A 27,448-nucleotide genomic window follows, 5' to 3' on the forward strand; every position below is an offset into this window, starting at 1 on the left:
TCTTGTGTGCAGGCATACATTCGAGCAGACCACTGTATACATAATAAATAAATACATCTCTAAAAAAATTATTCTTGGCTCAGTAGGCAAATGTTCTTGCCAACCAAGATTGACACTCTGAATGGTTCTCAGAATCCACTATAGGAGAAAACTGACTTCCCAAAGTTGTTCTCTGACCTCTACACAAGCACACCCTCATACATGTATGAAAAGTAAATAAACATTAAAATTATTCTTGTTTCAAAAAATGTGGCAGCTATTCACCATTGAAAACAATTGCTTGATTTTTGTTCTTGTGACTCTCCACCCTCTTATATATATTTTAAGTCACACTTGTATCTCTGTTTTTGTCTCCTCCCTTTGAGGCAGGAGCTCTCTATGTAGCCCAGTTTGGCTGAAACTTAAATGAGTCCTTCTGCCTCCAACTCATGAATGTTGGTATTACAGGGATGAACCACTGCACCTGGCTTAGTTTTGTATATTTTACTTTATTTATTTTGCAGTGGGGTCACAGTTAGCCTAGGCTGACTTTGAACTCACTCTGTAACTGAGAATGACCTTGAACTTCTGATTCTCCTGCGTCCACTTCCTGAATTCTGGGATGATAGACATGGCCTATCACACCTGCCTTCCGCAGTCCTGGAGACTGAATTTCCTGTGATTTAGACCACAGACAGATTTCCAGCTGAATCACAACCCTTGCCTGTCTTTGCACATTTAAAAAAGATAACTAAGTCTATCATACTTCCCAATTTAACAATGAATTATTGTAAAGAATTGTGAATTAGACCAAAATTGTGTTTGAAGGTATTGTTGTCAAGCAAAACACAGAGACAAGGGCTGGAGAGATGGCTCAGAGGGGAAGGTGTCTGCAGTGTATTCATGCAAGCATGACAGGACCAGAGTCCTGATCCCCTGAAAAAATGCCCTTTAAAGGCATAAAAGTCTTCATCAGTTAGCCTGACTGCCTGCAGTTTCCTACTAATGAGGAGTGGGGTTCCCCTGATCAAGCTGTCTAAGGAGACCAGCATATCTGTGACTCATGATCTCAACTTCAGACCTCCATATGCATATATTCCCATGCCATGTGAAAACACGCTCATACACACATTCATACCACACAGACAAAAACTGGGAAAACAAACATATAGAGACAGGAATTTTTATTTGGAAATATTAAGATTGTACTCCAAGATACATGCACAGGCCAGCTTTTGGCATAACTGGAGATTAAAGCAAAGTTAGGGAATTTTATTAGGGCAAAGACATCTATCAGTTATTCTGAAACAGTTCTTTGAAACTTGGGAGTTCTACAAGCTCTGCTTATCAAATAGAGACATTTCTTTGTAAAGCTAAGGCTTATAGTTGAAAGATGTTAAGTAAAAGTAGTCAAAGATAGGGCAGACCACATTGTTAAATTGATTCAGAATAGTTTTTGGAGTATTTTCTGTTTGTATTCCTGGAGTGTAACAGGAAGGAATCTGTTTTTTGCTGTTTTTTTTTAATTTTGTTTATTATTTTTGTTTTTTTTTCAGACAAGGTTTCTCTCTGTGACACTGGTCATCTTCAAACTCACTCTGTAGACAACACTGGCCTCAAACTCAGAGATTTACTTGCCTCTGACTCCAGAGTGCTGGGTCAAAGGCATTCGCCACCACTGCCTGGCTTGTTTTTATATTTTGAGGTAGAATCTCCCTTGTGTAGCCTAGACAGACCTTGAACTTGTTCTGTAAACTGAGAGCGACTCCTAGTCAGGGTTTTCTAAAGCAACAGAGCAGATAGATGATAGGGAGAGAGGGGATGGGGGACGGAGGGAAGGAAAAAGGGAGGGAGAGACAGTATATTCACATTCATATATTATATGAAGGGGTGTATTAGATGACTTATAGGCTGTGATCCAAGTAGTCCAATAATGGCTCTCTCCTGATGGGAAGGCTGAGGAGCTAATAGTTGTTCTGTGTACTGATCTTGTGCTGGAGTCCTAGAGAACTGCTGGTCTTCAGTCTACATTGGAATCTATAAGAAGGAGGAAGGATAGATGAACTTGCCAAGAGAGTGAGGGCAAGCGGGCAAAGAGCAAAGCTTCCCTTCCTTGTCCCATGTACTTTTATTTTCCCTGCCAGCAGGTGTGGCCCAGACTTAGGGTGGGTCTTCCAACCTCAAATGGTCCACTCAAGAGAATCCCTCACAGGTGTGCCCAGCTGCTTGGGTTTTAATGTATGAAATCTCACAGTAGAAATTCTTTAGTTTAGGGAATCATAGAGTTTGAATTGTTAGACCTTTTTTTAAGACAGGCTGGTCCATGCTGTTGAATTTAAATTTTACAGTTTTGTGTTATCAAACTTTTATTACAATTTTTTTTTCAGCTGAGTGTGGTGGCACACACCTTTAATCCCAGCACTCAACAGGCAGAGAGACAGGCAGATCTCTGTGAGTTCAAGGCCAACCTTATTTATGAAGTCAATTCTAGGACAACCAGGGCTGTTATACAAAAAAAAAAAAAAAAAAAAAAAAAAACCTATTTCAAAAAAAAATTTTTTTTTCTTGTTTTCTAGATAGAGTGTATGTAACCAAATTTGGCCTCAAACTCATCTTCTTGCTTCATCTTCTCTAGTACTGGGATGGGGTTATATACCTGGGGCCACTATAATATAGCCACTGAAAATTTTTTATTATAGCAATAAAGTATGTTTTTATTTCCCTTATTATGATGAATTTATTTATCTAAGCAGGCATTTAATGTTTTTAGTATAAAACATTGCCAATATTTGATTTGGAATTCATTTTAGGTAAACACCTAAACACTTTTCTAAAAATAACTTAGGTAAATTATTCTATAACCACCAATTTAAGGCTTTCTTTTTAGTATTTATGGGGTTTTTAACTGCAGTCATGTTTGATTTAATATTTGATCAACAGACAGCACTCAATGGACAAGTGTATGAACTGTTAATTGTTTTCATGGACTGGATATCAGACCACCATCTTAGCAAAGTGGAGCCTGAAGAACCTGGTGTGGACAGTGAAAAACCATCACTCAAACCTTCCCAGAGAAGTGACATTCAAGAGAAGTGTGTAAAGGTTGGTTTTGAGATTTACTTATTTGTATTTTATCTGTGTAAGTATTTTGTGCCACCTGTGTGCCTGGTGCCTGTGGAGACCAGAAGAGGGTGTTGGATCCCCTGGAATTGGACTTACAGAAGGTTGTCAGCAGTAGGTTCATTTAACCATTAAGTCGTGTCTCCAGCCCCAAAGGTTTTGTTTTATTATTAATTTGAAATACATGGTATTTTATTTATATATTTATATAAATATATATATATTTAAATATACAAATATATTTATATAAATAAATAAAAGTCACATCTATTTATTTAATGGGGGAGGTATACACACCACTGCACATATATAGAGATCAGAAGACAACTCTCTGGAGTCAGTTCTCTTCTCCCACTATGTGTTAGCATTCAGGTATCTGTACTGCCTGCCCTTGGGGTTCTGACAGGATATGTCTCAGCTGCAGCCACTAAGAGCACCACCTGTGCACATTCACTATGTTCTCTCTCCCCTTTCTCTCCCTCCCTCCCTCTGTCCTTCTCTTTTCTCACCCCCCCCCATGCTCCTGTCCTCAGAGGCAGGTCTCCCCTCTCCCCTTTCCATTTTTTACAAATCCTTTCCCCCAAAAAACAAACAAACAAACAAACAAAAAACCCCTTCTGCTTGAACTCAATGTTGTATGGCATCTTTCTCTTTCCAGCTGCTTTTTAAAAATTACAACAATGTAGTTCTCAGTTTTAGTAGCAAGCACTTTTACCCACTAAGCCATCTTACTGGGTCTGACTTTTTTTTAAATTAGATCCATATATTTTATTTTATGTGAAAGTATTTTGCCTACATGTATGTATGTATATGTACCACATGTATATATGGTGCCTGCAGAGGTCAGAAGAATGTTTTGAATCCTCTACCTGTGGGTTGAGATCCCTGTGTGTATATGTGGTGGAGGGGGTCAAATGATCCCTTCACAGGAGTTGCCTAAGACCATTGGAACACACAGACATTTATATTATGATTCATAACAGTAGAAAATTACAGTTATGAAGTAGCAATGAAAATAATTTCATGGTTGGAGTCACCACAATATGAGGAACTGTATTAAAGGGTCACAGCATTAGGAAGGTTGAGAACCACTGCTCTAGAACTAGAGTTACATATGGCTGTGAACCACCATATGAGGCTGGGAATTGAACCCCAGTCCCCTGCAAGAGCAAGATGTGCTTTTAACCACTGAGCAATCTCACCAGCCCCAACTTTCTGACATGTTTCTAACTGAAAAATGTTGAAAGTATTTTTGTTTTGTGAGGCAGGATCTCAGTATGTAACTTTGGCTGTCACTAAATTCACTCTGTAGTTCAGGATGTGTTAAATTTAGGATCACTTGTCACTACCTCTGTTTCTGGGATTATAAATATGTGCTTCTGTATCCTACTTAGAAGCATTTTTGCTAGAAAATTGTCTGTACCAACAGTTTTAACACGATTCATTTCAGACCTCAGTATTAATTCATACTAAATTTTAAAAGTTTATTTTATGTATGTGCATGTTTTGCCTATATGCATGTATGTGTGATGAATGCATGCAGTACTCAAGGAGCTAGAAAAGGGTTCTCTGGAACTGGAGTCACAGATTGTTGTGGGTCATCATGGTGTTCTGGTAACTTTCTGCAGCAGAAAGTACTCTTAACTGCAGAGCCATCTCTCTAGCACCTATATGTACATTTTTATTTTTCTTTTGGGTGCTGTTAAATCCAGGGCTTGTGAAGGTACTGGTATTGGTTTTTTTAAAAGTAGGGTCATGATCATAATAAAATGCTTAAAAGTGCCCAAACAGTCATCTATTCAGTGATGTGAATAGTTCTTCCTACATACAGTCATAGATTTGAAATTTATAAGGATAATTCTATTTTGTTAAGGGTAAAAATCTCTGTTTTCAGGGGTTCTCTTCATCAAAGGGAAATATTTCCTAATGTCAATATCAGTGCTCAAGATTTATAACTAGTATGAAAGGTCTTTAGAGAATGATACTTAGTAAAAAACTTTGAGGAAAGGACAGGTTTTGTTTGTTATTTTCAGGAATAATTTCATGATTATTAAGTAGTCCAGGATTTTGAGTAAATTATATTCGATTTTCAAAAAATCTTTAGCTACAGAGGTCCTTCAAAATGTCTTTTGTGCTAGGTAGAATAATGGCTGCAAAACTGCCCCCATTCTGACCTTTGAAACCTATCAAATATATTTTAGTACATGACAAAAAGGAATGAAAAGTGCCAGTTGGCTGTCCTTGAAACAGGGAGCTTACCCAGGTTTCCAGGTAGGTCCAGCATGAGTCTTTAAACTGGAAAGGAAGAGTTAGAAGAATAGATTGAATCCTCAGTGCGTGCTTGCTGACATTGATCGTGGACCAAGGAGGGGAGTGAGCAATGGGAAGGAGACAGTTCTGGAGGCCAGATACTGCCCTCAGCTCAGTCAACAAAGATCTCAGTGCCAAAACTGCAGAGAACTGAGTTCTGCTGGCATCTTGAATGAGTAAGTAGTGAATCCTCCCCTTAGCCACCAGAAACATGTACAGGGTGGTAGACATCGTAATCTTGGCCAGCTGAGACCTACATCAGACCTAAGTGTTATTTAAACATACTTTGTGATACTTTAGTATAGCTATACTATACTTTATATGTATACTATATATATATATATATATATATATATATAAAGTATAGTATACTATACTTTAGTATAGTATAGTATAATAGGACACATTTTGTTTAGAATTTTTAACACCTATATAAATTATTGCTCCATAGCAGGTTCAAAGCAAGAAGGGAATTCATGAAACTGTCTCAAAAAATAATTTAAAAAATGAAATCTGAACTGAGCCTAGTATCACATGCCTTTAATCCTAGTACCCAGGAGGCAGAGGCAAGTAGATCTCTGATTTTGAGGCCAGCCTAGTCTATATACCAAGTTTCATACAAACCAGGGATGTGTGATAAGACTCTATTTTAAAAGAAAGAAAGAAAAAAAATTTACATTAACTTAATAATACATTTACCTCACATCTGGCTCAGATTCATTTTATCTTTATGAATAATCTTAATAGACTTAAAACAAGAGAAAAACACATTGCCACAAATGAAGGTGCCTCTGTGACCACTTAGCAGCTCTTGCAGCATATCCTAGTGATCCAGTTGTGGTGGTACAGAGAACTGAAATTTAAAGCTGTCAGATGTACTGTGTCCAGTAGAACTGCCTTTCATTAGTGAAGAAAAGAAGACTCAGATAAACCACTGTCCTACTGAAGATACTAAAGGGAATCTGTCAAGATGGAATGAAACCTCACATAAGCCATATGAAAGAATAAATATGGTAAATAGCAATGCAATTTTGATATAAAGTATGTAATATAAAAACTGTAAAATTTTTTAAAGTAATTTAAAATATCTAAACAATAAACATGCATTGTACAAAGACCTAATATTTTTAAAGATGTCAGTTCCCTACCCCAAATTAATCTGCATAGTCAGTGCATTATCCAAATTTCAACTGGCTTCTTTGTAGAAATGGATAGATCAACCCTAAAAGTCATTTAGTTCATTTTTAGAAAATCATGACAGTTAATTTCAGATACCTAAATATGCGCTGCTTTTGTTTCCCACTACCTTCAGCTTTTGCCTATGATGACAGAGCAGCTCCAGTGGATGCCATTTGTGAATGCCAAACTGCATGGGCCTTTTATAAAGTTTATATATTGGTCTCTAAGGCAGCTGCATGCTGGAACACAGGTACTGACTCATCAGAATCTATCTTCTAGTATACTCTATTTGGTATCAGTTCTCTTATATTTCACAGAAAAACAAATAGTATACCATGTGTGTGCAGTCTGTGGCTTATTTGAGAGCGGTCTTCTCAATAAAACACCATTCTAAGGGTTTGGTAGGCCTTGTATTCAGCTTGTATACCAATTTCATGTGCTGAGTCTTTCACCATAGGAATGTAACCATCTTTTTATTCACAGCTTTGTGTTCTTGCACCGTTGTTGTATAATTTTTGCATAAAATTCATGTGTGAACTCTTTGATTTTTAATTATTTGAGTTTTTGAGTGGTTTTTATCTGTTAAATTTTGTCATCCATATGTTTATGGTGATAGAGTGTGTCTTAGTTAAAATTTCTGTTGCTGTGAAGAGACACCATGACCACAGCAACTTTTATAAAATAAAGCATTTATTTGAGGTGATGGCTTACAGTTGAGAGGTTGAGCCCATTATCATTGTGGTGGGAACCAAGGTAGCCTGCAGGCAGACATGGTGCTGGATATGTATCTTGAAGGCAACAGGAAATGATCTGAGACACTGGGCAGTATCCTGAGCATGGACATCACCTAATAACCTGCCCGCATAGTGACACACTTCTTCTAACAAGGCCATACCCACTTCAACAAAGCCATACCTATTAATAATGCCACTCCCTATGAGATTATAGTGCCTAATTACATTCAAACTACCATAATATGTAGACTTATAATTGATTAATAAGGAATATTGGCCTTTGATTTTTGTGTTTTGAATCTTATCTGGTTTTATATTTATTTGATTTATAAAAATTGAAATCATCTCATCTTTTATATTTCTTAAAGGTTATTAGGCCATGTCTTATGGGCCATGTCTATTGTTGTGAAGAGATACCATGATCACAGTAACTTTTTTTGGTGGGGGTTTCGATACAGGGTTTCTTTGTATTGCTTCAGAGGCTGTCCTGGAACTCGCTCTGTAGCACAGTAACTCTTATAAAGGAAAAATTTTAATTAGGGATGGATTACAGTTCAGCAGTTTAATCTATTATCATCACTGTGAAAAGCAAGGCAGCATGAAGGCAGACATGGTGCTGGAGAGGTAGCTGAGAGTTTTACATCATAATCTGCAGGCAACAGAAGGAGACTGTGTGTCATACTGGCTGTAGCTTGAGCATAGAAGACTTGCAAGCCTTCTCACACAGTGACACACTCCCTCCAACAAGGCCATATCTCCTAATAGTGCCACTCACTATGGCTCAAGCATTCAAACACATGAGTCTGTGGTGGTCATTCCTATTCAAACCACCATAGGTGAATAGTATGAATTCTTTAAATACTAGAGAGTTTATTCTTTTTTTGTTTTTTCTTTTTATATGAATTTTTGTTTCTATGTAAATGCACCAGTGTCCACAGAGGTAAAGAAGAGCATTGACTAGCCTGGAACTGGAATTACAGAGCATTGTGAGTTGCTAAGTGGGTGCTGGGAACTGAGCCCAGGTCTTCTGTAAGACCAGTAAGTGTTCTCAAACACTAAGCCATCTTTCTAGCTCTGAGATTTATTTGGGGAAAGTTTTAAATTATGAATTCAATTTTCATTAAAATTCTTATTATGTTTACTCTCTCCTCTCTCTCCTCTCTCTCTCTCTCTCTCTCTCTCTCTCTCTCTCTCTCTCTCTCTGTGTATGTGTGTGTGTGTGTATTTGTGCACCCATGTGCCCTTGCACCATGTGGAGGTCAGAGAACAACTTCTACCATGTGGGTCCTAAAGATTAAACTCTGATTTTCAGATTTGACAGCAGAGACTTTTCCCTGATGAACCATCTCACCAGCCCCAGATCAAGTTTTCCTTAGAGTTACAAGGTTATTCTGATTTTTCTAACTTCCAGTAGATTGTGCTTTTTGAGGAAATGACCACTTTGTCTTGTTAACAGATCTATTCATCTAATATTTGGAATGTAAAGATAAAATGAAAACGGCACAGCATATTTGGCTATCTGAAATCAGCTGCTGCAAGGTGACAGTTTTCACAGTGGCCTTCTCTCTGATGTGCCCCAATGTCCAGAACAGTAGCTTGCTACACAGCAGTGTGGAGAATTTGTGGGCTTGTTTTTCTCTTACTTTGGTTGTTTTTCCTAAACATTTTTTTAAATTGATCTTTCAATCATTTTTTGTTTTGTTTTACTGACTCTTCTCCATTTTTGTTTTCAGTTTAATTAATTTCTTCTCCTCTATTTCCTTCTACTATTTTAAGTTTATTTTGTTCTCTTGTTTCTAGGTTATTGAAATGAAAATTTAGATTACTGGCTTAAGACTATGTCTCTTCCTCTTCCTCCTCTCTCCCTCTCCCTTTTTCCCCCCTCTTCTTCCCCCTCCCTCTTTCTGTATGGCTATAGGGAAAAGATAGGCATAAAGTGTCTTCCTCAGTCACTTTACCTTATTTATTTTTAATTTTTACTTTTATTGTATATGCATGTATGCAGGAAGTATGTGTGTGGGCATGAGTGCCACAGCATGTGTGTGGAGGTCAGAGCACAGAGGGCAGCTTTGTGGAGTTGGTTCTGTCCTTCTAGCTTTCTGTAAATTCTGGGTCAGGTCATGAGGCTTGTAGAACAAATGCCCCTCTGAGCGATTTTGTAAGCCTTCCACCTTTTTGAGACAGGGTCTCTCTCTGAACCTAGAGGTCACTGATTGGTTAAAATGGGTATCCACTGGTACCTAAGGATCTGCCTATGCCCCCACACACTAGCCACTTAGCCACTAGAGGCATCTCTCTATCCCACGTCTATGTGTAGGTTTCTACAAGATGGGGGTGTCAGATCCCCTGAACCTGGAATTCGAAGCAGTTAGGTACTGGGATATGAACTGTACTCCTCCTGTAAGAGCAGGAAACATCTCTCCAGTCCCTTCCTTTGCATTTACTTACTGGTTTTTAATTCCCTTGGAAAATTCTCTTTACTGTATGTGTTATTTGGAAGTTTTAGTTTTGTTTTTGTTTTGCTAATGGCTCTTTTGTGAAGTTGTTGTGTTGAGTGGAGTGTTTTATAAATGTTAATTGGTGGTATTTATAAGTTCTACATCCTCACTGATACTTTGTCTAGTTCTACTACTAATAGTTGAGGATAGTGTGTTAAAGTTATGTTATAGCCCATACATTTGTATCTCACTCGTATCATTTGTTTTTGTCTCATTAAATAATCAACCTAAAAATTTTTATATGTGTGTGTTCATATGCACCACTTATATGCAGTGCCCATGGAGATCAGAAGAGGGTACTGACTCCCTGGAGTTGGAGTTAGAGACTGCTGCCATCCAGTGCTGGATACCAAACATGGGTCCTGTACAAGAGCAGGTGGTACACTTAACAGCCAAGCCACCTCTCCAGTCTGTTTCACATTTTATAACTTGGTTGGTTGGTGGATATACATTTACGATTATTGTGCCTTCTTGGTATGGTTAACCTGTTTTTATTTTGTTATTTTCTTTTTCTTTAAAAGTTTTTTTTGAGCCAGGGTTTCTCTGTATAATAGCTCTAGCTGTTCTGGAGCTTGTTTTGTGGACCAGGCTGGCCTTGAACTTACAGATAACCACCTGCCTCTGCCTTCTGAGTGTTGGGATTAAAGGCTTGTACCACCACTGTTCAGCTTTAGCATTTTTTTTGAATGATGCAAGTTTTAATTATTTTAGACTTAAAAATAGAAACATTCTACATGCAATTAAGACATTCTGCATAGTTTCCTTGGGAATACTAAAATAATCTTATTTACAATACATTTAAATCAGAGTGCACTGTTCATGCCATTCACTTCCCGATCATTTGATACCTCAGATCTCAGAATATCTGTTTCTAGTTTTGAGTGTACAAATGTGTTGTTCACATTTCAGTATCAGTGCTGAGGTTAGAGTTAGTTTACAAATTCTCGCGAAGTTGTGGGAAATCATTATGAAAATCAGTGATAAGGGCTAGAATTAAGTCACAGCACAGAACCTTTTAAGTTATCTAAGTGTAGCATAAGCATTCTCATTTTCAGTAGTATGAAATGGGTTTCTTTCGTTTGAGTTATAAGTCGCCTGTGGAAAGACCACCAGATCTCATGTTATTCCAGAGATATCTTATTCTGTTATCATTATTTCTGTTTTGTCCATTTCCTTGTTGAAATTTACTCTGTGAGAATTTCCCATGATTCTGACCCAGTATTTTCTTCTTTTGAAATTGTTAAGTTTTCAGAGTCACTGTGGTATTTATAGTGAGACTGAGCTGAAAACACAAAGTTGGTCATTTGATAAGAAAACACTTCTGCATCTTGCCCAGGGGCAGTATTGGCAAGGTCTGTGCTGGGGCTAGGCTGGGGCTAGGCAGGTTCCTGGGATCTTGACTTTCCCTTGAGGAGACTGGAGTTATCTGTCCCCAGACCACTGTGTGCAGTCTGTGATGCACTTTTTTTTTTTTTAAACCCTGTGTTCCCTTTGTGCAACATTGCTTGGTTAGCTTCCTGCTAACTTCATCCTTTCTTCAGGACCTCTGAGAAAACCTTGGGTTGGTCTGGCTCCCAAAAGAGAAAAGTGGTGAACTCAGAGTCCAACTCACTTCTTCTCTATGCCAGATTTAATCTGATCTTAGTTTGTTAGGAAAACATTTCAAGAAAAGAAGTCCATATGTGTTTTTTTTAAAGTTAATTATATGGTTTTAATTCTAATTTTGAATGTTTTCAATTCTATTTTTCATAAATATTTGCTTTAATGCATAAATTTAATCAAAGTATTTAAAACAAATGATTATATATATATATATATATATATATATATATAAAATATATATTTCTTTTTTTTAAAACAGCATTCAATTATGACCTCAACATTGAGGAGATTGGGTGAAGACATATTTAAAGGAGTAGCAATTAAAGGAACTCAGGACAGTTCTTTAGAGCATTCTGTGGAGAACAGACCAAAGACAGCAGCGTTCTTCAAGAGCTCCAACTTGTCATTGAGATTTTTATCAACCCTGATTGTACTTAAAACAGTCACTCAAGGTAAGCTTCCAGAGTGTTCACTGGTGATGCTTTTGTTAAACATTTATGAGAGACTGTTATACAATAAAGCATTTCTTTTATAGTCACATATGTTCAACCTTTCCAGAATGAGGTTTTGAGTTATTTTTTAACATTTTGAAAACAATAACTTGTAATTGCTGGATTTAAGAAAATAAACTCTTGAGGCTTTTTTAATTGTTGTTTTGAGACAGGGTCTCTCTGGTTAGCTCTGGCTGACCTAGAACTCACTATGTAGACCAGGCTGGCCTTGAACTCACAGAGATCCTCTGCTTCCTGAGTGCTATGATGCCATCATGCCCTGCTTTTGTTGATTTTCTTAGATCACATTTTTATGTTACCTTTGCTGTCTTAGTATTTGTCACATAAGTTAAAATTATATATATATATATATATTTTTTTTTTATTAGAGAGGAGGACAGGAAACTATTGCCTATAGGCCACTATCTGATTTGTAAATAAAGTTTCTCCCATAGCCCTATTCTTTTGTATGGATCATTACTATTGTTTCTGCCCTGGAACACGGTTGATTAGTTGGCAACACTGCTCCTGACCTGTACACAGGAGCAGCCCTTCACATCCTGGGAGCTCACTGAGGGAGACTTAGAACATGTCTTCCCTACTCAGTGCTTGATGTACAAAGTAAATAAGGCAGAGAATGATCAAAAGCATTACTCAAAGTGAAGCATAGTTAATACATATTCTTAATATAACTATAACTAGTTATCTCTTTATGGATTTTAAAAAGAGAATTTTTCATAAAAGAGAGTAATGCCAGTAAACATACCACCTTTCTATCTCTTCCCAATATACCAACTTGTCTCATTCAGAGTAGAAGTTATTCCCATTGGGTGTGACAGTAGTCTGACTACTTATTCTTTGGTATCTTCTGCTTAGTCATTCCTGATGGCTTGAAATCAGAATCCTAATTCTAATTTATTATGTAGTTTTATGGTTATGATTCTTAAATTTGTAATGATAGGTTAGGTGATAACTTTGAAAGATCTCTCTTGAAAAGGCATTATTAGTCCAAAATAAAATTTACCACAGACCTGTCTTAGAAACTTTTCTATGCATGCATGCATGCATGCACACACTGTTTTCGCAGGGAGTCCATAACCTCACATTAAAAACATGTATATTCACCAGAGGTAAATAAAGTCAAAATTAGGAACTCAAAGCCACTATTAATCAAGGAGAATATTCAAAGTCATATATCAACATATCTCCTAATATCATCTGATGTAGTAGTGCTGCAACCCTGTTAATACAGTTCGTGTTGTGGTGAACTCTAGCCGTGAGGTTATTTTATTACTGTAGTTTTGCTGCTCTTAGAAGTCAGAATATAAATATCTGATATGTGCGCCTTTGGAAAGGGTTGTGTCCCACAAGTTAAGAAATATTAGTCTAATAAAATGTAATGTTTATTTATTTTATTTTTATTAATTAGTTTATTTTGGGGTGCACATGTAGAGGTCAGAAGTGTTAATGGGAATTAGTTTTCTCTTTCTTCCATATGGGTTCTGCAGGTCAAACTTGGGCCATCAGGTTTGATGGCAAGTACCTTTACTTACTAAACCATCATGCTAGCCCAAAATGTTCATTCTTGTTAAACTCTGAAAAAAGAAAAACGTGCAAAAAGTCTATTCATTTTATAGGAAGAAATAAAATGGAATAAGATGGTGTCTGTCACATTTCTTGTGTAGGACACTGAACAGTGAGTACAGTATTGAACATGTTGGTGTGTGAGTATTGGGAAGCAATAGAGTAAACTATAGGGTTCTTATATATAAAACTAAAAAAAAAAAAATCAGTAAAAGAAAAGGCATAGCAAATATGCCAAAAAGATGACAAATACCTTAATTAAAAAGCAAAACTTGTCTGTTAAATAATGCAGCTATATTCTTCCTATAAGAAGCCCATTTTATGGACAAATTGAATATAAGTAAATGAAATACCAATTAAAGGAAAAACAACACAATAGCTGCACATAGTTGCACACGTCTTTAATCCCAGCATTTGGGAGCAGAGGCAAGTGGATCTTCGAGGGTTTTTTAAAAAAATAATTTATTTTTACTTTATATGAATTGATGTTTTGCCTTCTGTGTGTAGGTGTTGAGTCCCCTGGAACTGGAATCACAGATAGTTGGGAGCTGCTATGTGGGTGCTGGGAACTGAACCCAGGTCCTCTGGAAAAACAGTCAGTGCTCTTAACCTTTAAGCCATCTCTCCAGCTCCTGGATTTTTGAGTTTTGAGGCCAGTCTGATCTACATAGCAAGTTGCAGGTTCTCCAGGGCTGTACAATGAGATCCTTTCTCAAAACAAAAAGGAAGATGAGGTATAGAGTTAATGTTAGATAGAACAAATTTCTGATGACAGACTATTCCTGGAGATAAAGAGCATAATATAATTGAGTGGTCAGTTCATCAAGTGATCACCATGACCTTTTCCATACCTGGAAACATAACCAAAACTAATAGAATTAAAGGAAGAAACAGTAAGTCTTCAAATATGGTTAGAAATAACATTTCTAAGTAGTTGATAAAACATTGGCAGAAAGAAAGAATTTAGGGGCTTGGCAAGATTGTTCAGTGGTTAAAGTGCACACTGTTCTCAATAGGACTGAAGTTTGCTTCCCAGCGCTACACTGAACACCCCTCAACTGATTGTAACTCCAGTTCCAGGGGATATGACACCCTCTTCTGGCTCCTATAGGCACTGCACTTATGCACATGTATCCACAAACATTACCACATACATTCATGTAGAGGACTGAGGTTTGATGCCCAGCACTTGCATGGTGGCTCAATTTTGCTCTAATCCCAGGGGATTCAATTCCTTTTTCTGGCTTCCTTGGGCCATATACTTGGTATAGACATACATGCAGGCGAAATACCCATTCACACAAAATAATAAAGTAATTTAAAAAGAAAAAAAGTCTTTAAAAAAGTAAAGTGGGTTTGAGCAACACTATCAGCCAACTTGATCTGTTTATAGAAATTGACCTAACAACAGAAGAAAGCACTATGGTGCTCATGGTTAGGACATTGCATGGATCGTAAAACAAACTTTAATAAGTTTAAAAAGATTTCAAGTTGTAGAAAAAAGTTGTTCAGTTGATAATCATAAAGCCTTCAAATATTTGGAAACTAAAGTGATCTATGGAACCCACAGGTCACAGAAGATGAAAATAAAAAAAAAAAGGAAGCAGAGCACTCCAAACTTTGTGGGATAGGGCGAAAGTAATATTCAAAGACACAAAATGCTTTAAAACAAAGGGGAGGGCAGTGAAGCAAATAAAAAAAGCAACATAAATTGTAAGGATATGATCAGCAGAAAAGTAATAGAGAAAAATCAGTGAAGACAAAACTCTTTCATGGAAAAGACTAATAAACTGAAATGTCTCTCGAGAGACTGAAGAGAAAGGAAGAGAAGGAAGAAAGAGAAAGAAGAAAAGCAGTGACTTAACAGGGTTCAAAAGAGAGTAAAGAGTGTGCTAAATAAGTTAAAGCCAACACACAACACGTCTGAGGAAATGGCATGTTATTTCAAAGATATAAATGCCCTCAACACGAAAGTCTCCATGTCTTCATAGAAGTTGAATTTGCAGTTGTAAAGTTTCCACTCAGGAAAAAATACAGCCACATATGGCTTTACTTGGGAGTTATACCAAGTATTCAGTGGAAACTTTCTAGATTAAAAAAAATTAAAATGTTTATAAACATGTGAGAGACAAAAGATATAAAATGATGTATATTATACACTAAAACTATAAAACTATGGAGAGAAGCCAAAGATCAAATATGTAGACACACTAGGCAGACATACTTTGTTCCTGGGTCAGGAAATTTAGTGGATTTTGTTGTTGGTGTTTTTTTGAGACAGGGTTTCTCTGTGTAGCCCTGCCTGTCTAGAACTTTCTCTGTAGACAAGCTGGCCTCAGACTCTCAGAGATACACTTGTCTCTGCCCTCTAAGTGCTGGGTTTAAAGATGTGTGCCACCAACATCCAGGAAGATTAGTATTAAGGAATCAGTTCTTTCAAAATGGGCTGTGTGCTTGCCTAGTGATCAGAATGATATTAAACTCTTAGAAACTGTTAAGCAGATTTCAAAGTTCAAATTGAAATCCAGAGGGTTTAGAGTCCTTAACACAAATCCATTTTATTCTACCTGACTTCAAAAGAGTATGGTATTGGTGTAAAGCCTACATCAGTGGGACAGAGTAGATAATCTAAACAGACCTACACTTACAGCCAGCTTACTTTCAGCAAGTTGTCCATACAACTCAATATGGACAAGGATAGTCCTTTCTGAAAATAGGGCTAGAATGATAGTATCATATGTGAAAGGGAAGGGGGGGGGACCTTCTGCCTTCACATACAACAAAAAAACTCAAAATAGAACACAAATTGAAACTTCAAGAAGAAAACATATGAGATTATGTTACTAAACAGGTGTCATATAACTCAGACTAGCTTCAGATTTTCTGTGTAGCCAAGGATGGCCTTGAACTTGCTAAGCAATTCAGGGAAATCTCATGATTGCGAAAAGCCTTCTGACTCTGCCTCCAGAGTACTGGGATTATAGGTGTGTGTCAACACACCAAGAGAAATTATCTTAAACAGACCATAATTGTCTTGATTTAGGAAAAGATAACTTGATGTCAAAATTAAAAATTTTGCTGTCTGGAGAGATGGCTCAGCCATTAAGAGCACTTTGCTGCTCTTGCAGAGGACCTGGATTAGGTCCCCAGCATGCACATTGGGTGACTCACAACTGTCTATAACTCCAGTTCCAAAGAGATCTATAACTTTCTTCTGGCCTCCACCCACACTGCATGTACTTGGTATACCTATAGACAAGTGGGCACACAGCTGCACATACAAAATAAATACATTTAAAAAATTGCCAGGCGTTGATGGCATACACCTTTAATCCCAGCACTCGGGAGGCAGGGGCAGGTGGATCTCTGTGAGTTCAAGGCCAGCCTGGTCTACAGAGCTCGTTCCAGAACAGGCTCCAAAGCAATACAGAGAAACCCTGTCTCAAAAAACAAAACAAAACAAAAAAATCAAAATTTTGAGGCCAAAGGTCAACATTGAATATCTCCCTCAATCATTTTCCATCTTAGTTTTTGAGATGGGCTCTTCAGTTGAACTAGTAACTTGCTGTTTTGGCTAAACTGGCTGGCCCTCAAACCCTAGGGATCCTCCTATATATACTTTCCTGGAAATGGGATTATAGTCATGTGATGCTGTTCCTAGCTTTTTACATGGGTGCTAGGAATCCAAATTCAAGTCCTCATGCTTGAATAGCATTACCAGTTGAGCCATCTCCACCACCCTAAAGTTTGTGTTTTCAAAGTATGGTGTTTATGGAAATCTGAGTTACAGACTGAAATTACTTGTAAATTATATGTCCAAGAAAGGACTTGGTGTGTAAGAAGACATCCCAGTTGAAATGGGGAATGTATTTAGATAGAATCCCCATCAAAGAAGACCTGAAGAAAAAAGTTGCACATATAAAGATGTTTGGCATCATCATTCTTCAGGAAAATGCCCCACTTAAACCACAGTGTGATCATTATGAACACTAGATATCGCTGTGTTAAAATGTCCTAACAAAGCAGTGCAAGGGGGAAAAGTCTTATTTCAGCTCACAGCTCAAGAACATGGTCCTAATTCATCATGATGATGAAATCAAGGCAACAGGAGCTCAAAGCAGCTGGTCACATCACACCCAAAGTGAAGAGCAAAGAGCATTGAGTGAATACACTCTATGGCTCAAGCCCCTTCATAGGCTGTGTCACACTGATGGACTAAATGACTGATGGTATGAATCATCTCAATCTTTCTGAACAGTGCTTCAGTGAACATTGCTATGCAGGTGTCTCTGTGATGTGTTCCCTTGGATCTTCTGGGGAAGTTCATAGGAGTGGGATAGCTGGGCCAGATCTACTTTAATTTTGTGAGACGCCTCTGAACTGATTTTCACAGAGGCTGCCCTGGTTTACATTCCCACAAGCAGTACATATAGGGATTCTCTCCCCTACCCCCTGTTCTTGCCATTTTTTGCTACCTGTTCTCTCCCTCTCTCCCTCCCTCCTTCCTCTCTTTGAGACAGGGTTTCTCCATGTAGCCCTGGCTGTCCTGGAACTCTGTAGACCAGGCTGGCCTCAACCTAGGAGATCTGCCTGCCTCTGTCTCTTGCCATTCTGATTAGGGTAAGAGGGAATCTCCTTGTAGCTCTAATTTGCATTTCTCTGATGGCTAATAAAATTGAACTTTTCCCCCTGTTTTTGGCCACTTATGTTTCATCTTTTTTTGAGAACTGACTTTTCCTTTCATTAGCCCAATTATTGATTGGGTTTTTTGATTCCTTGTTATTTCATTTTTGAGGTTTTGAGTATATATCCTCTGTAAGGTGTGTAGTTGAAGATTCCCCCCCCCCCATTCATAGGTATCTTCTCAGTTTTACTATGAATTTGCCTTTGAAGTAGAGAAATCCTATTTCTCAATTGATGGCATTATTTCCTGAGCAGTTGGAGTCCTTTTCAGAAAGTTGTTGCCCATGCCTACATCTTGAAGTGTTTGCTCTGCCTTTTCTCCTCATAGTTTGAGTTTTCAGGTCTTGCATTAAGGTCTTTCACCTATTTGGAGTAGATTTTTGTTACAGGGAAAAAAAAAGATCGAATTTCATTCTTTATGTGAATGTAAAAGAAATGTGCCAGTTTTTGGCACATTTGTTAAAGCGGTTGTCTTTTCTCTAATATATGTTTTGGCATCTTTGCCAACATTGGAGTAGCTGTAGCTACATAACCTTATAGTTGAGTTATCTATTGATTTCTAATGCTAATAGTTATGAATAAAAGGAATGTACTACACTCCAGGAGGCATAGAATTAACTACCTAATTTATGCCTTTTACAACAGCCCCTGTTTTTAAACAATCTATATGTCTAGCTTGAATTTATAAAATTGTTTAAAGCTTTCATACATGTATAAAATGTATTTTGATTATATCCTCCCCTCATTCTCTTCCTCCATTACCCTTACCTTCACCTCCTCTAATGTATCCCCCTCCCTTTCAACTTCATGTTCTCTTTTTAAAATACTTACAATTTTCTACTCATATTGCCAAGGACAAGTCCATATAGCATTGTTTTTTATTTCCCATTGTAAATAAAGGGAAATGCATACAATGTCCAGAGTCTTTGATAGTCTACAGATGAAGGAAGAGGATGTTCTCCAATTCCTTGCCACAGGAACCCAGTTTAGGCGGCACCAACCTTGATTTCCAGATGGTGCATCCACAAAAGGAAAAATGATGGTATCTACATCATAAATTTGAAGAGGTTCTGGGAGAAGTTGTTGCTTGTAGCTCAAGCTGTTATTTCCTGCTGTTGCCTTCATTATCTTCTCAGAACTGGCCAGCAAGGCACACTGATGTTTGCTCTTGCCACCAGAGCTACTCCAGGTCACTCCTGGACTTTCTCTGGCCAGATCCAAGCAGACTTTAGGGAGCCTCATCTTTTGGTGGAGACTGATCCTAGGGCTGACTACCAGCCCCTCATAGAGGCATCTTATGCCATCCTGGCCACTATGCTCTGTGTGGTGCAGACTCTGCTCTGCATTATGTGGACATAGTTACCTGAGGCAACAACAGAAGGGAGCTCATTAATTGTGTCTGATGTTGTGGACCATGGCCCAAAAAGTTCTGTGCATGTACCATCTCCTGTAAGCACCCATGGGAAATCATACCCAATCTCTACTTCTATGGAGATCCGAGGAGACAGAGAAGGAAGAGCAAGCCACTGCTGAAAAAGTCTGTTCTGTGGAGGAATCTGGGGGTGAATGGACTGTGCCAGCTCCTGAGTTCAGTGCTTCTCAGTGACGTCAGGCTTGTCTGAAGGTGTGCAGGTACCCTCTGCCTATCCAACAGATTTCTATTGAAGACTGGAATGCTGCACAGCCACTGAATGGTCATTAGCTGTTCTGCAGACATGAACAAAGAAAAAGAAGGTGGAAGAAAGTAAAGGTTCTAAAGCTGGTGTGTGTGTGTGTGTGTGTGTGTGTGTGTGTGTGTGTGTGTGTGTGTACATCCACTGAGACATGGGCAACCTACCAGTGGCCACTCCTCAAAGAAAAGTGACTCTCCCTCTCCCAGAAGCTATCAACTGTCAATAGTTCCTTAGCCCATCTCTATCCCTATAATGTATTTTCATTAACTCTATCCCCTCATTTCCAAAATTTTCCCTATAAGTCTCCCATTCTCCCAACTTCATGAATGCTTTTCTTGAACTCACCCAGTCCATGTACTTCTGCCTGTGTGTGAATGGGTGTAGCACCATCTACTGGAACATGAATGGCCTCTGGGGCCACATTCTCTCCTTCAGTGGCTAATAGTTCCTCACCCAAATGTGGGATTATGTAACCCACCTCTCTCTCTCTCTCTCTCCCTCTCTCTCATCCATGCTGGTATTTGTTTATCTTTTAGAAACAAATTTATTCTATTTAACTTCCAGATTCACACATATAGACCAAATCCATTACTTTAAAAATATTCTGTTTAGCTTTTTAAACTTTTAGCCAGTCGTCACTTAATCATGCTACCAATGAGATGTTTGACTCATTTCCTGTGTTTGTCACTGCAAATATTAACATACACATGCCTTAGCACTTTAAAAATGTACAATAAACTCACCAATATGACAGGATATATGAAAGGGCATGTCATTCTAATTTTAGCAGACATTGCTGTCTTTCTCAAAAGAGTGAGGCTATTATATCTTTTCAACTCTGTGTGTGTGTTGTATGTGTAGGTATGTCTCTGTATGTTTGTATGTGTGTGAGGTGTATATGTATGTATGAATATATGTAGGGGTGGTTATATGTACACCTGTGTATGTATGTGTATTCATTTGTGTGTGTGCTGCCATTTCTTGAATTTTTAATATTTGCTAGTTTTATTTAATGAAAATGTTTTCATATAATGTGGGCTTTTTTGGGGGGTGGGGGGCCTTATTATGTAGTCCTAGGTAGACTGGAACTTGCTAGGTAGACCAGGCTAGCCTGAAACTCACAGACATTTTCTTGCCTCTGCTTGCATAGTCCCTCCACTCCCCACATGTACATGTATAATTACAAATAAAATAAATGTTTCTTAAAAAGATAAGACTACTTCAGAAAAAAATAACCAAGTGCTATTTTTCTACCTGTGAAACTGTTAAGGGACAACTTCTTTGCCTCATTTTTGAAAATTGAAAACAATTTTTCATATACTACATTCTGATTATGGTTTTTCCTCATCTACCTCCTCCAGGATTCTGCCCTCTCCCCACTCTTCCAATGCCATGTCTTATTTCTCTTTAGAAAACAGACAAAACCAACCAGAATTAGAAAAAAGGAAAAGCACAAGAAACACAAACACACACACACACACACGTACAAAACAAGAAACCATAATATACAAGCAAAAGACCAGTAAGATTAGAGAGAAACTGAGAGACAGGGTGGGGGGGGTGCGGGTGGTGAGGACAACCTTTTAAGCTTGTAAATTAATTTTTTTAATTAATGAACCAGGATGCAGTGATGAACACATGTAATTATCACTAGGGAAGCCAAGGGAAGAGAACTAAGGCAAACTTAAGGCTAGCTTGACCTACACATGATGTTCCAGACCCTTTCTTAGCAAACAACCCTGTTATGTTAGCTGTCATGTTAGCTGTTGCAAGTGATTTCAAATACAGTAGGGGGCACTGTTGTAAAACTTGTTTCTGCTGTATGTATTGTTGCTTTTTTGAAGTTTGAGCCAGAGAGATGACTTGGTGGTTAAGGTGTCTTCTGGGCAAGCCTAAGGGCTCAAGTTTAGGTCTCATAATAGCTGTATGAAAGACAAGCTCTTTAATCTTTAATCCCAGCACTGAGGGCTTGGGCTCACTGGCTAGCCTCTAGCCAATACATTGAGGTTCAAGTTCAGTGAGAGACCTTGCAAGGCTCAAAGCAATATAAGAAAGAGACTAGAGGCTATGAATTTGAGAGCAAGGTAATACATAGAAGGAGTTGTGTAACATGAATAAATAAATGACCCAGAGACTGCCTTTGGGGTTCAAGCTTCAAGCTGAATATCAGAAAAACAAAGTAGCTGGCCACTAGCTCTTACTGCTACCTCAGGCTGAATGGGCTGTTCCTGTCTCCAAGAACTCTCACCAAGCCTCAGACTGTAACCTCCACTCAATGTAGCTGGAGAATGCCTCTACTGAATCTTTGCTTCTGTCTTATATACTTCCCTAATGTTGGGATTAAAGTTGTGAACTATAATTCTCTTTTAGACTGATTCACTCTTGTGTAGATCTGGGTGCCCTTGGAATCACAGAGATCCATCTATCTATTGATCCTGAGTCCTAGGATTAAAGGTGTATACCACTTCCTCTTAGCTTCTGGCTGCTGGAATTAAAGCTGTGTGTGTGCCTGGCTTCTAAAGTTTGTGGCTGACTTTGCTTTTTCTGAATCCTCAGTCAAGCTTTAATAAATCATAAATAATATATTACTACAGGGGTGGAAGGAAAAAGGGAAATGATGTAATTATATTTTTATTTCAAAATTGAGGGAAGAAAGACACCTAACATCAGTGTCTGCCCTCCACACACACATCAACAGGCAAACACACAAATGAAGTTGAGAGCCAGGTAATTTTGCTTATGCATTTGTTGGCAGAGGTTTTTGTTGTTGTTTTTAATTTAAAAATTAAGCAAAGAGGCATTAGTAATCTAGAAATAAAAATAATGTACCATAAGGGCATGTAGATTAGAATTTTTCATAGTTCTTTCATATATATTTAAAGGTTTATTACTATTATCCTGATTATCATCAATATTATTACTATTTGGTTTTTTGGGATAGGGTTTCTCGGTGTAGTCCTGTCTGTCCTGTTCTGGAACTTACTCTGTAGACCAGGTTGGCCTCAAACTCAGACTCACCTGCCTTTGCCTGCTGAGTGATAGAATTAAAGGCATGTACCACCACTGCCCACATATACTTTGTATATGTGTCGGTGTGAGGATGTGTGGATGTAAGAGCCAAGGATCCTGTGGAGCTGGAGTTGCAGAGGTTTGTGAGCCACCCAACATGGAAGCTGGGAACTGAACTTAGGTATTTGTCAAGAGCATAACAGTCATGCCACTATTGCTCCAGTGGGCACATCTTACTTGGCAGGTTAGTATTGTTTATAAGTTTCACAGCTGCATAAGACTGTTCACACTGAAATTTTCCTCCAGCAGCGTGAGTGGTGCCTTCCAGAACTGAGAAAGCCAGAAGGGAAGTAGTTTAGGTCCAGCTTGAGTTCTCCATGTTCTGCAGGGTACTTAAGTGTGTGATATCGTCAGCCACAGGGTCTTATCATCTGGTTCTGAGGGTGGCCCCTTCCCCCTCCAACCAACAGCTCACAGGGCACAACTGGGACTTTCATTTAGTAACATCATTTTGAGGCCAAGACATCCCACATTTTTTTTTTTTTTTAAGGCAGAGTCTTTCTATGTAGCTCTGGCTGGCCTGGAACTCAATGATAAGCCTGCTTCTGTGTGCTTTATGAAAAGCTTATGCCACCACATGGGGCCTAAGATACTCTGTTAAGTCTTCTCCTTTAAATAGAAATACTGAGTTTTTAAAAAGAGGTAACTCTGTTATGAGAACAGCATGATTTTTTTTAAATTTCTTGAAAATCATCTACTGAATTTTACACATTTAAAAGCAGTGTAAAACTTATAAATGTTGTAATGGGGATATCTGCTGAATCGATGTAATGACCCAAATGTAATGATACAAATCTCTGATATTTTATTTGCATTGGTTCTAATTAAATTAGTTCTTTTCTCAGTTTGGTGGCTCACTAGCCATATGTGGAATATTCTTAAAAGAGGGTTAAGGACTCTTATCTCAAAGTGCCATTCTAGTGCTGATCTTGGTAAAACCTTGCTGCTGTTCATAATAATAGGTATATTACAGAATGTAGTGGACTTCAGCATTGCCTGGTATTTTTGAAGTTGTCTTTGCATAGCATAATATTTGCTCTTTAGTAGGAGACAGAAACCCTTGTTTAAAACTCACTGAGCATGTTTGTGCATAGTTACAATTTTAAATGGGGGAGGCATACAGAAGTCAGCCATAAGACATATGATCTTAGAAGCATTTTAAAGACCATATGATGCTGTCTGAGTTTGTAGAAACATGTAGTAATTACAACCAAATATGGAAATATATACTACTGTGCTATTCAATATCAGTCATCAGTTTTCTTTCTTAGTATAAAAAACAACATGGGGCTCATTATCTTAGTACTAAAATATGAACGCACGAAATGAATTTACCCTATCGCAATTGGACTGCCTTTTCTCTATCTTTCCCCATTGAGTCCTAATGAATCTTTGAGGGGGATGAATCTAAATTTAGTTTGTGATCTCTTGTCATCTGATTATTTTTACATTTTTGCTTTATTAAAGTGGTGGCTCTTTTTAACCTTATGTTAATGATGGATACATAGACGGTTGTTTGTGTTGTTTTTAGCTGACTACCTAGCTCAAGCATTTGATTCCCTTTGTTTGGACTTGAAGACAGATGAAGGAAAAACCTTATTTTTGGAGTACCAAGCTGTTCCAGTAATACTAAAACACCTGAGGATATCCAGTAAAGGGCTCTTATCCAATGTCATTGATAGTCTGCTTCAGATGACAGTAGAATCAAGTAAGTGCTTCCGTCTCCTCCTAATCACAGCATATTAACTTCACATACCAGGCACCATTTCAGCTTTTAAATGGTGGCTATTTTTAAGAGTTATTATTTAGGTCAGCACACAGAACAAGAGGTTTCGTTGTGGCATCTTGATATGTATGTGTCATATTTGTTGTTTTATGTTCCTCCCCCCACTGCTGCCCTCTCTGCCTCCAGCTGGCTCCTGTTTGTACCCTCTCATCACTTGTCTTCTGTTGTCATTCCTATTTCTCACATCCCTTAAGATCCCTTCTTCCCCTCTTATGATTCCTTCTCTAGTTGAGTGTCCTGAAAATACAGACATATAGATATAACTATATACATATACATACATATATATGTATATATATAGCCTAAAATTTAAATTCCTTGTATGAAAATAATGTGATATTTGTCTGTGAGTCTGTTATTTCACATAACGTAATTCTGTTTGCATCTATTTTCTGAAAATTTCATGATTTTGTTTTTCTTTATGTAAAATTCCCTTGTGTATATGTGTAACACATTTTCTTTCTTTCTTTCTAAACAGCCAAATAGGCTGGTATTTTCTGTTTTAAATTTATTTATTTGTTTTATACACTTTTAAAGCACAGTTTCCTCTTCCTCCTCTCCTCCCAGTCCTTATCCCCACCCTCCACCCCTCCTCTGTTTCTACCCCCTAACCCATTCCTCCATTTCTGTCTAGGAAAAGGTAGGTCTTCCATGAGTATCAATAAAACATGGCATATCAAAATGCATAAGACTAAGTAAGCACTTTCCCATGTATTAAGGCTAGATAAGGAGACCCAGTATGACAAGGGTTCCAAAAGCCAGTAAAAGAGTCAGAGACAGCATAGGTTCCCACAGGAGTCCTACAGGAGGACCAAGTTACACAACTGCAGAGTGCTAGGTCAGTCCCATGCAGGCTCCCTGCTTGTCAGTTCAGTCTCTGTGAGCCCTATGAGCCAATGTTAGTCAATTCTGTGAGTTTTCTGTGGTGTCCTTGATCCTTCTGGCTCCTACAGTCCTTTGTCCCCTACTTCTGCAGGATTCCCCAAGCTCTGCCTAATGTTTGGCTGTGGGTCTGCATTTGTTTCCATCAATTGCTAGATGAAGCCTCTTTGATGACTATTGTGTGTAGTCATTTTTCCCTCTCCAGTCTTGTTTGGTTCAATCCTAGGTCTCTGTGCCATCCAGCCTGTGAACCTCATTTTCTTTATTAACTCATTTGTTGATGGACATCAAGGTCTGCTTGCATTTTCTGGTTGTTGTGAATAGTACAGCCCTAAATGTGGATGCACACATATCTCTGGTGTGTTGACTTTATACTGTGGATGGGTGATAGGGTGGTTTTATTTTCAGTTTTGGGGGGATTTACATAGTAGTTGCACAAGTTTCTCAAGGTTTTCAAATTCTCTTTAAGATTCAAGGGCAATAAATCAGTATCTCAGGAATTCTCAGAAATTTCAAAATTGTGATGATGAGTTTACATCTCTTAGTTAACTCTATGCCAATTGGAGAGCTAAAATTCATACTTCAAGAATAAAATACAGTAAGTTTAGTAGTATTTGCAAAAAACTTCACTGACGGGAATATTCAAACAATAAAAAACAATTTAAAATTCATATCTCACAGTCAGATAACAGCCTCTCAAGGAATCACAAAGTGCATTCAGAGGACTTACTTGCATATAATATATATGTAAAGTCATTGTAAATATTTTCTTTATTTTTCTTGTTCCCCTTTCTAGATGTCATATTCACATGTATGTTTGTTTTTATGTATACATTGTACACATTATGGGCTACAATCCACATATGGGGAGAACATGTGTTTATTTTTCTTCCTGAGATTGAATGAACTTGGTTAATATTGTGCGTTATAAGTCCATCCATTTTCCTGAAAATTTTGTGATTTTGTTTTTCTTTAGAGCCAAGTAACATTCATGTATGTATGTATGTATGTATGTATATGCCAGATTTTTATTATCCATTCACTTCTTGAAGGGCACCTAAGTTGCCTGCATTTCCTTGCTGTATTGAATAGAGCAGCAGTAAACATGGGATGCAAACATCTCTATCACAGGATGAAGAGTTCTTTGTGTATATGACCAGGGGTACAGTAGCTGTAACATATGGTACTGCTGTTTTCAGTTTTCTGAGGAACCACCAAGCTGATTTCCATTATGGCTGTATTAACTTCACTCCTGCCAGTGGTGAATAAGGTTCTTTTCTCTCCTCATCCTCCCTGGTATTTGTTGTCAGAGTTCATGAAGACAATTTCATGTTATCTCAGAAGCATTTACCTAATGATTGGGGATGTTGAACATTTTCAAATGGTTATTGACCATTTGGGTTCCTCCCTCTCTCTCTCTCTCTCTCTCTCTCTCTCTCTCTCTCTCTCTCTCTCTCTCTCTCATTCATTCATTACAGCACTATCCCACTGATTTTCAGTTTTATTTCCTAGGTATCTAATTTCTAATTTCTACAGATCTTTGTAATTCTGTTTATCCACCTTGTCTGAAGTATAGATGGTAAAGATTTTCTCTCATTCTGTGGGCTGCCTGTGTGCTGACAGTTTCCTCCACTGTACAGAAACCTTACTTTCATGCATTCCCAACTGTTGTTTTTTGGAGCTAGCTTTTGTACTATTGAAGTTCTGTCCAGAAAGTTCTTGCCCACCTTGGCATCTTGAAAAGTATTCCCTCTGTTTTTAATCTAGAAATTTTAGCTTTTATTTTTCTTTTCTTATTTTTACTAGTTCTTTGAGAATTTTCTACAGTGTGTTTTGTGCTTTGATCATATTCACCTTC

At 37.9% G+C, this 27,448-nt stretch overlaps 1 protein-coding gene and 1 pseudogene across 5 annotated transcripts in view; both read left to right on the forward strand.

Moving 5' to 3' along the window:
• Positions 1 to 27,448, forward strand: part of Ccdc138 (coiled-coil domain containing 138) — a 54,475-nt gene that overhangs the window by 22,548 nt on the left and 4,479 nt on the right. For 4 of the 5 annotated variants that reach the window (XM_051186718.1, XM_051186713.1, XM_051186715.1 and 1 more), the window contains 4 exons: positions 2,920 to 3,081; positions 6,722 to 6,838; positions 11,682 to 11,874; positions 24,454 to 24,630. In XM_051186718.1, coding sequence (XP_051042675.1) covers positions 2,920 to 3,081; positions 6,722 to 6,838; positions 11,682 to 11,874; positions 24,454 to 24,630 — 649 coding nt within the window. The remainder of the gene's footprint in view (positions 1 to 2,919; positions 3,082 to 6,721; positions 6,839 to 11,681; positions 11,875 to 24,453; positions 24,631 to 27,448) is intronic. The other variant, XM_051186714.1, reaches the window with a different exon arrangement.
• On the forward strand, positions 19,094 to 19,786 carry LOC127223982 (40S ribosomal protein SA-like; annotated as a pseudogene).

Source organism: Phodopus roborovskii, unplaced genomic scaffold (genome assembly GCF_943737965.1).
Source record: "Phodopus roborovskii unplaced genomic scaffold, PHOROB, whole genome shotgun sequence".
Lineage (NCBI taxonomy): Eukaryota > Metazoa > Chordata > Mammalia > Rodentia > Cricetidae > Phodopus > Phodopus roborovskii.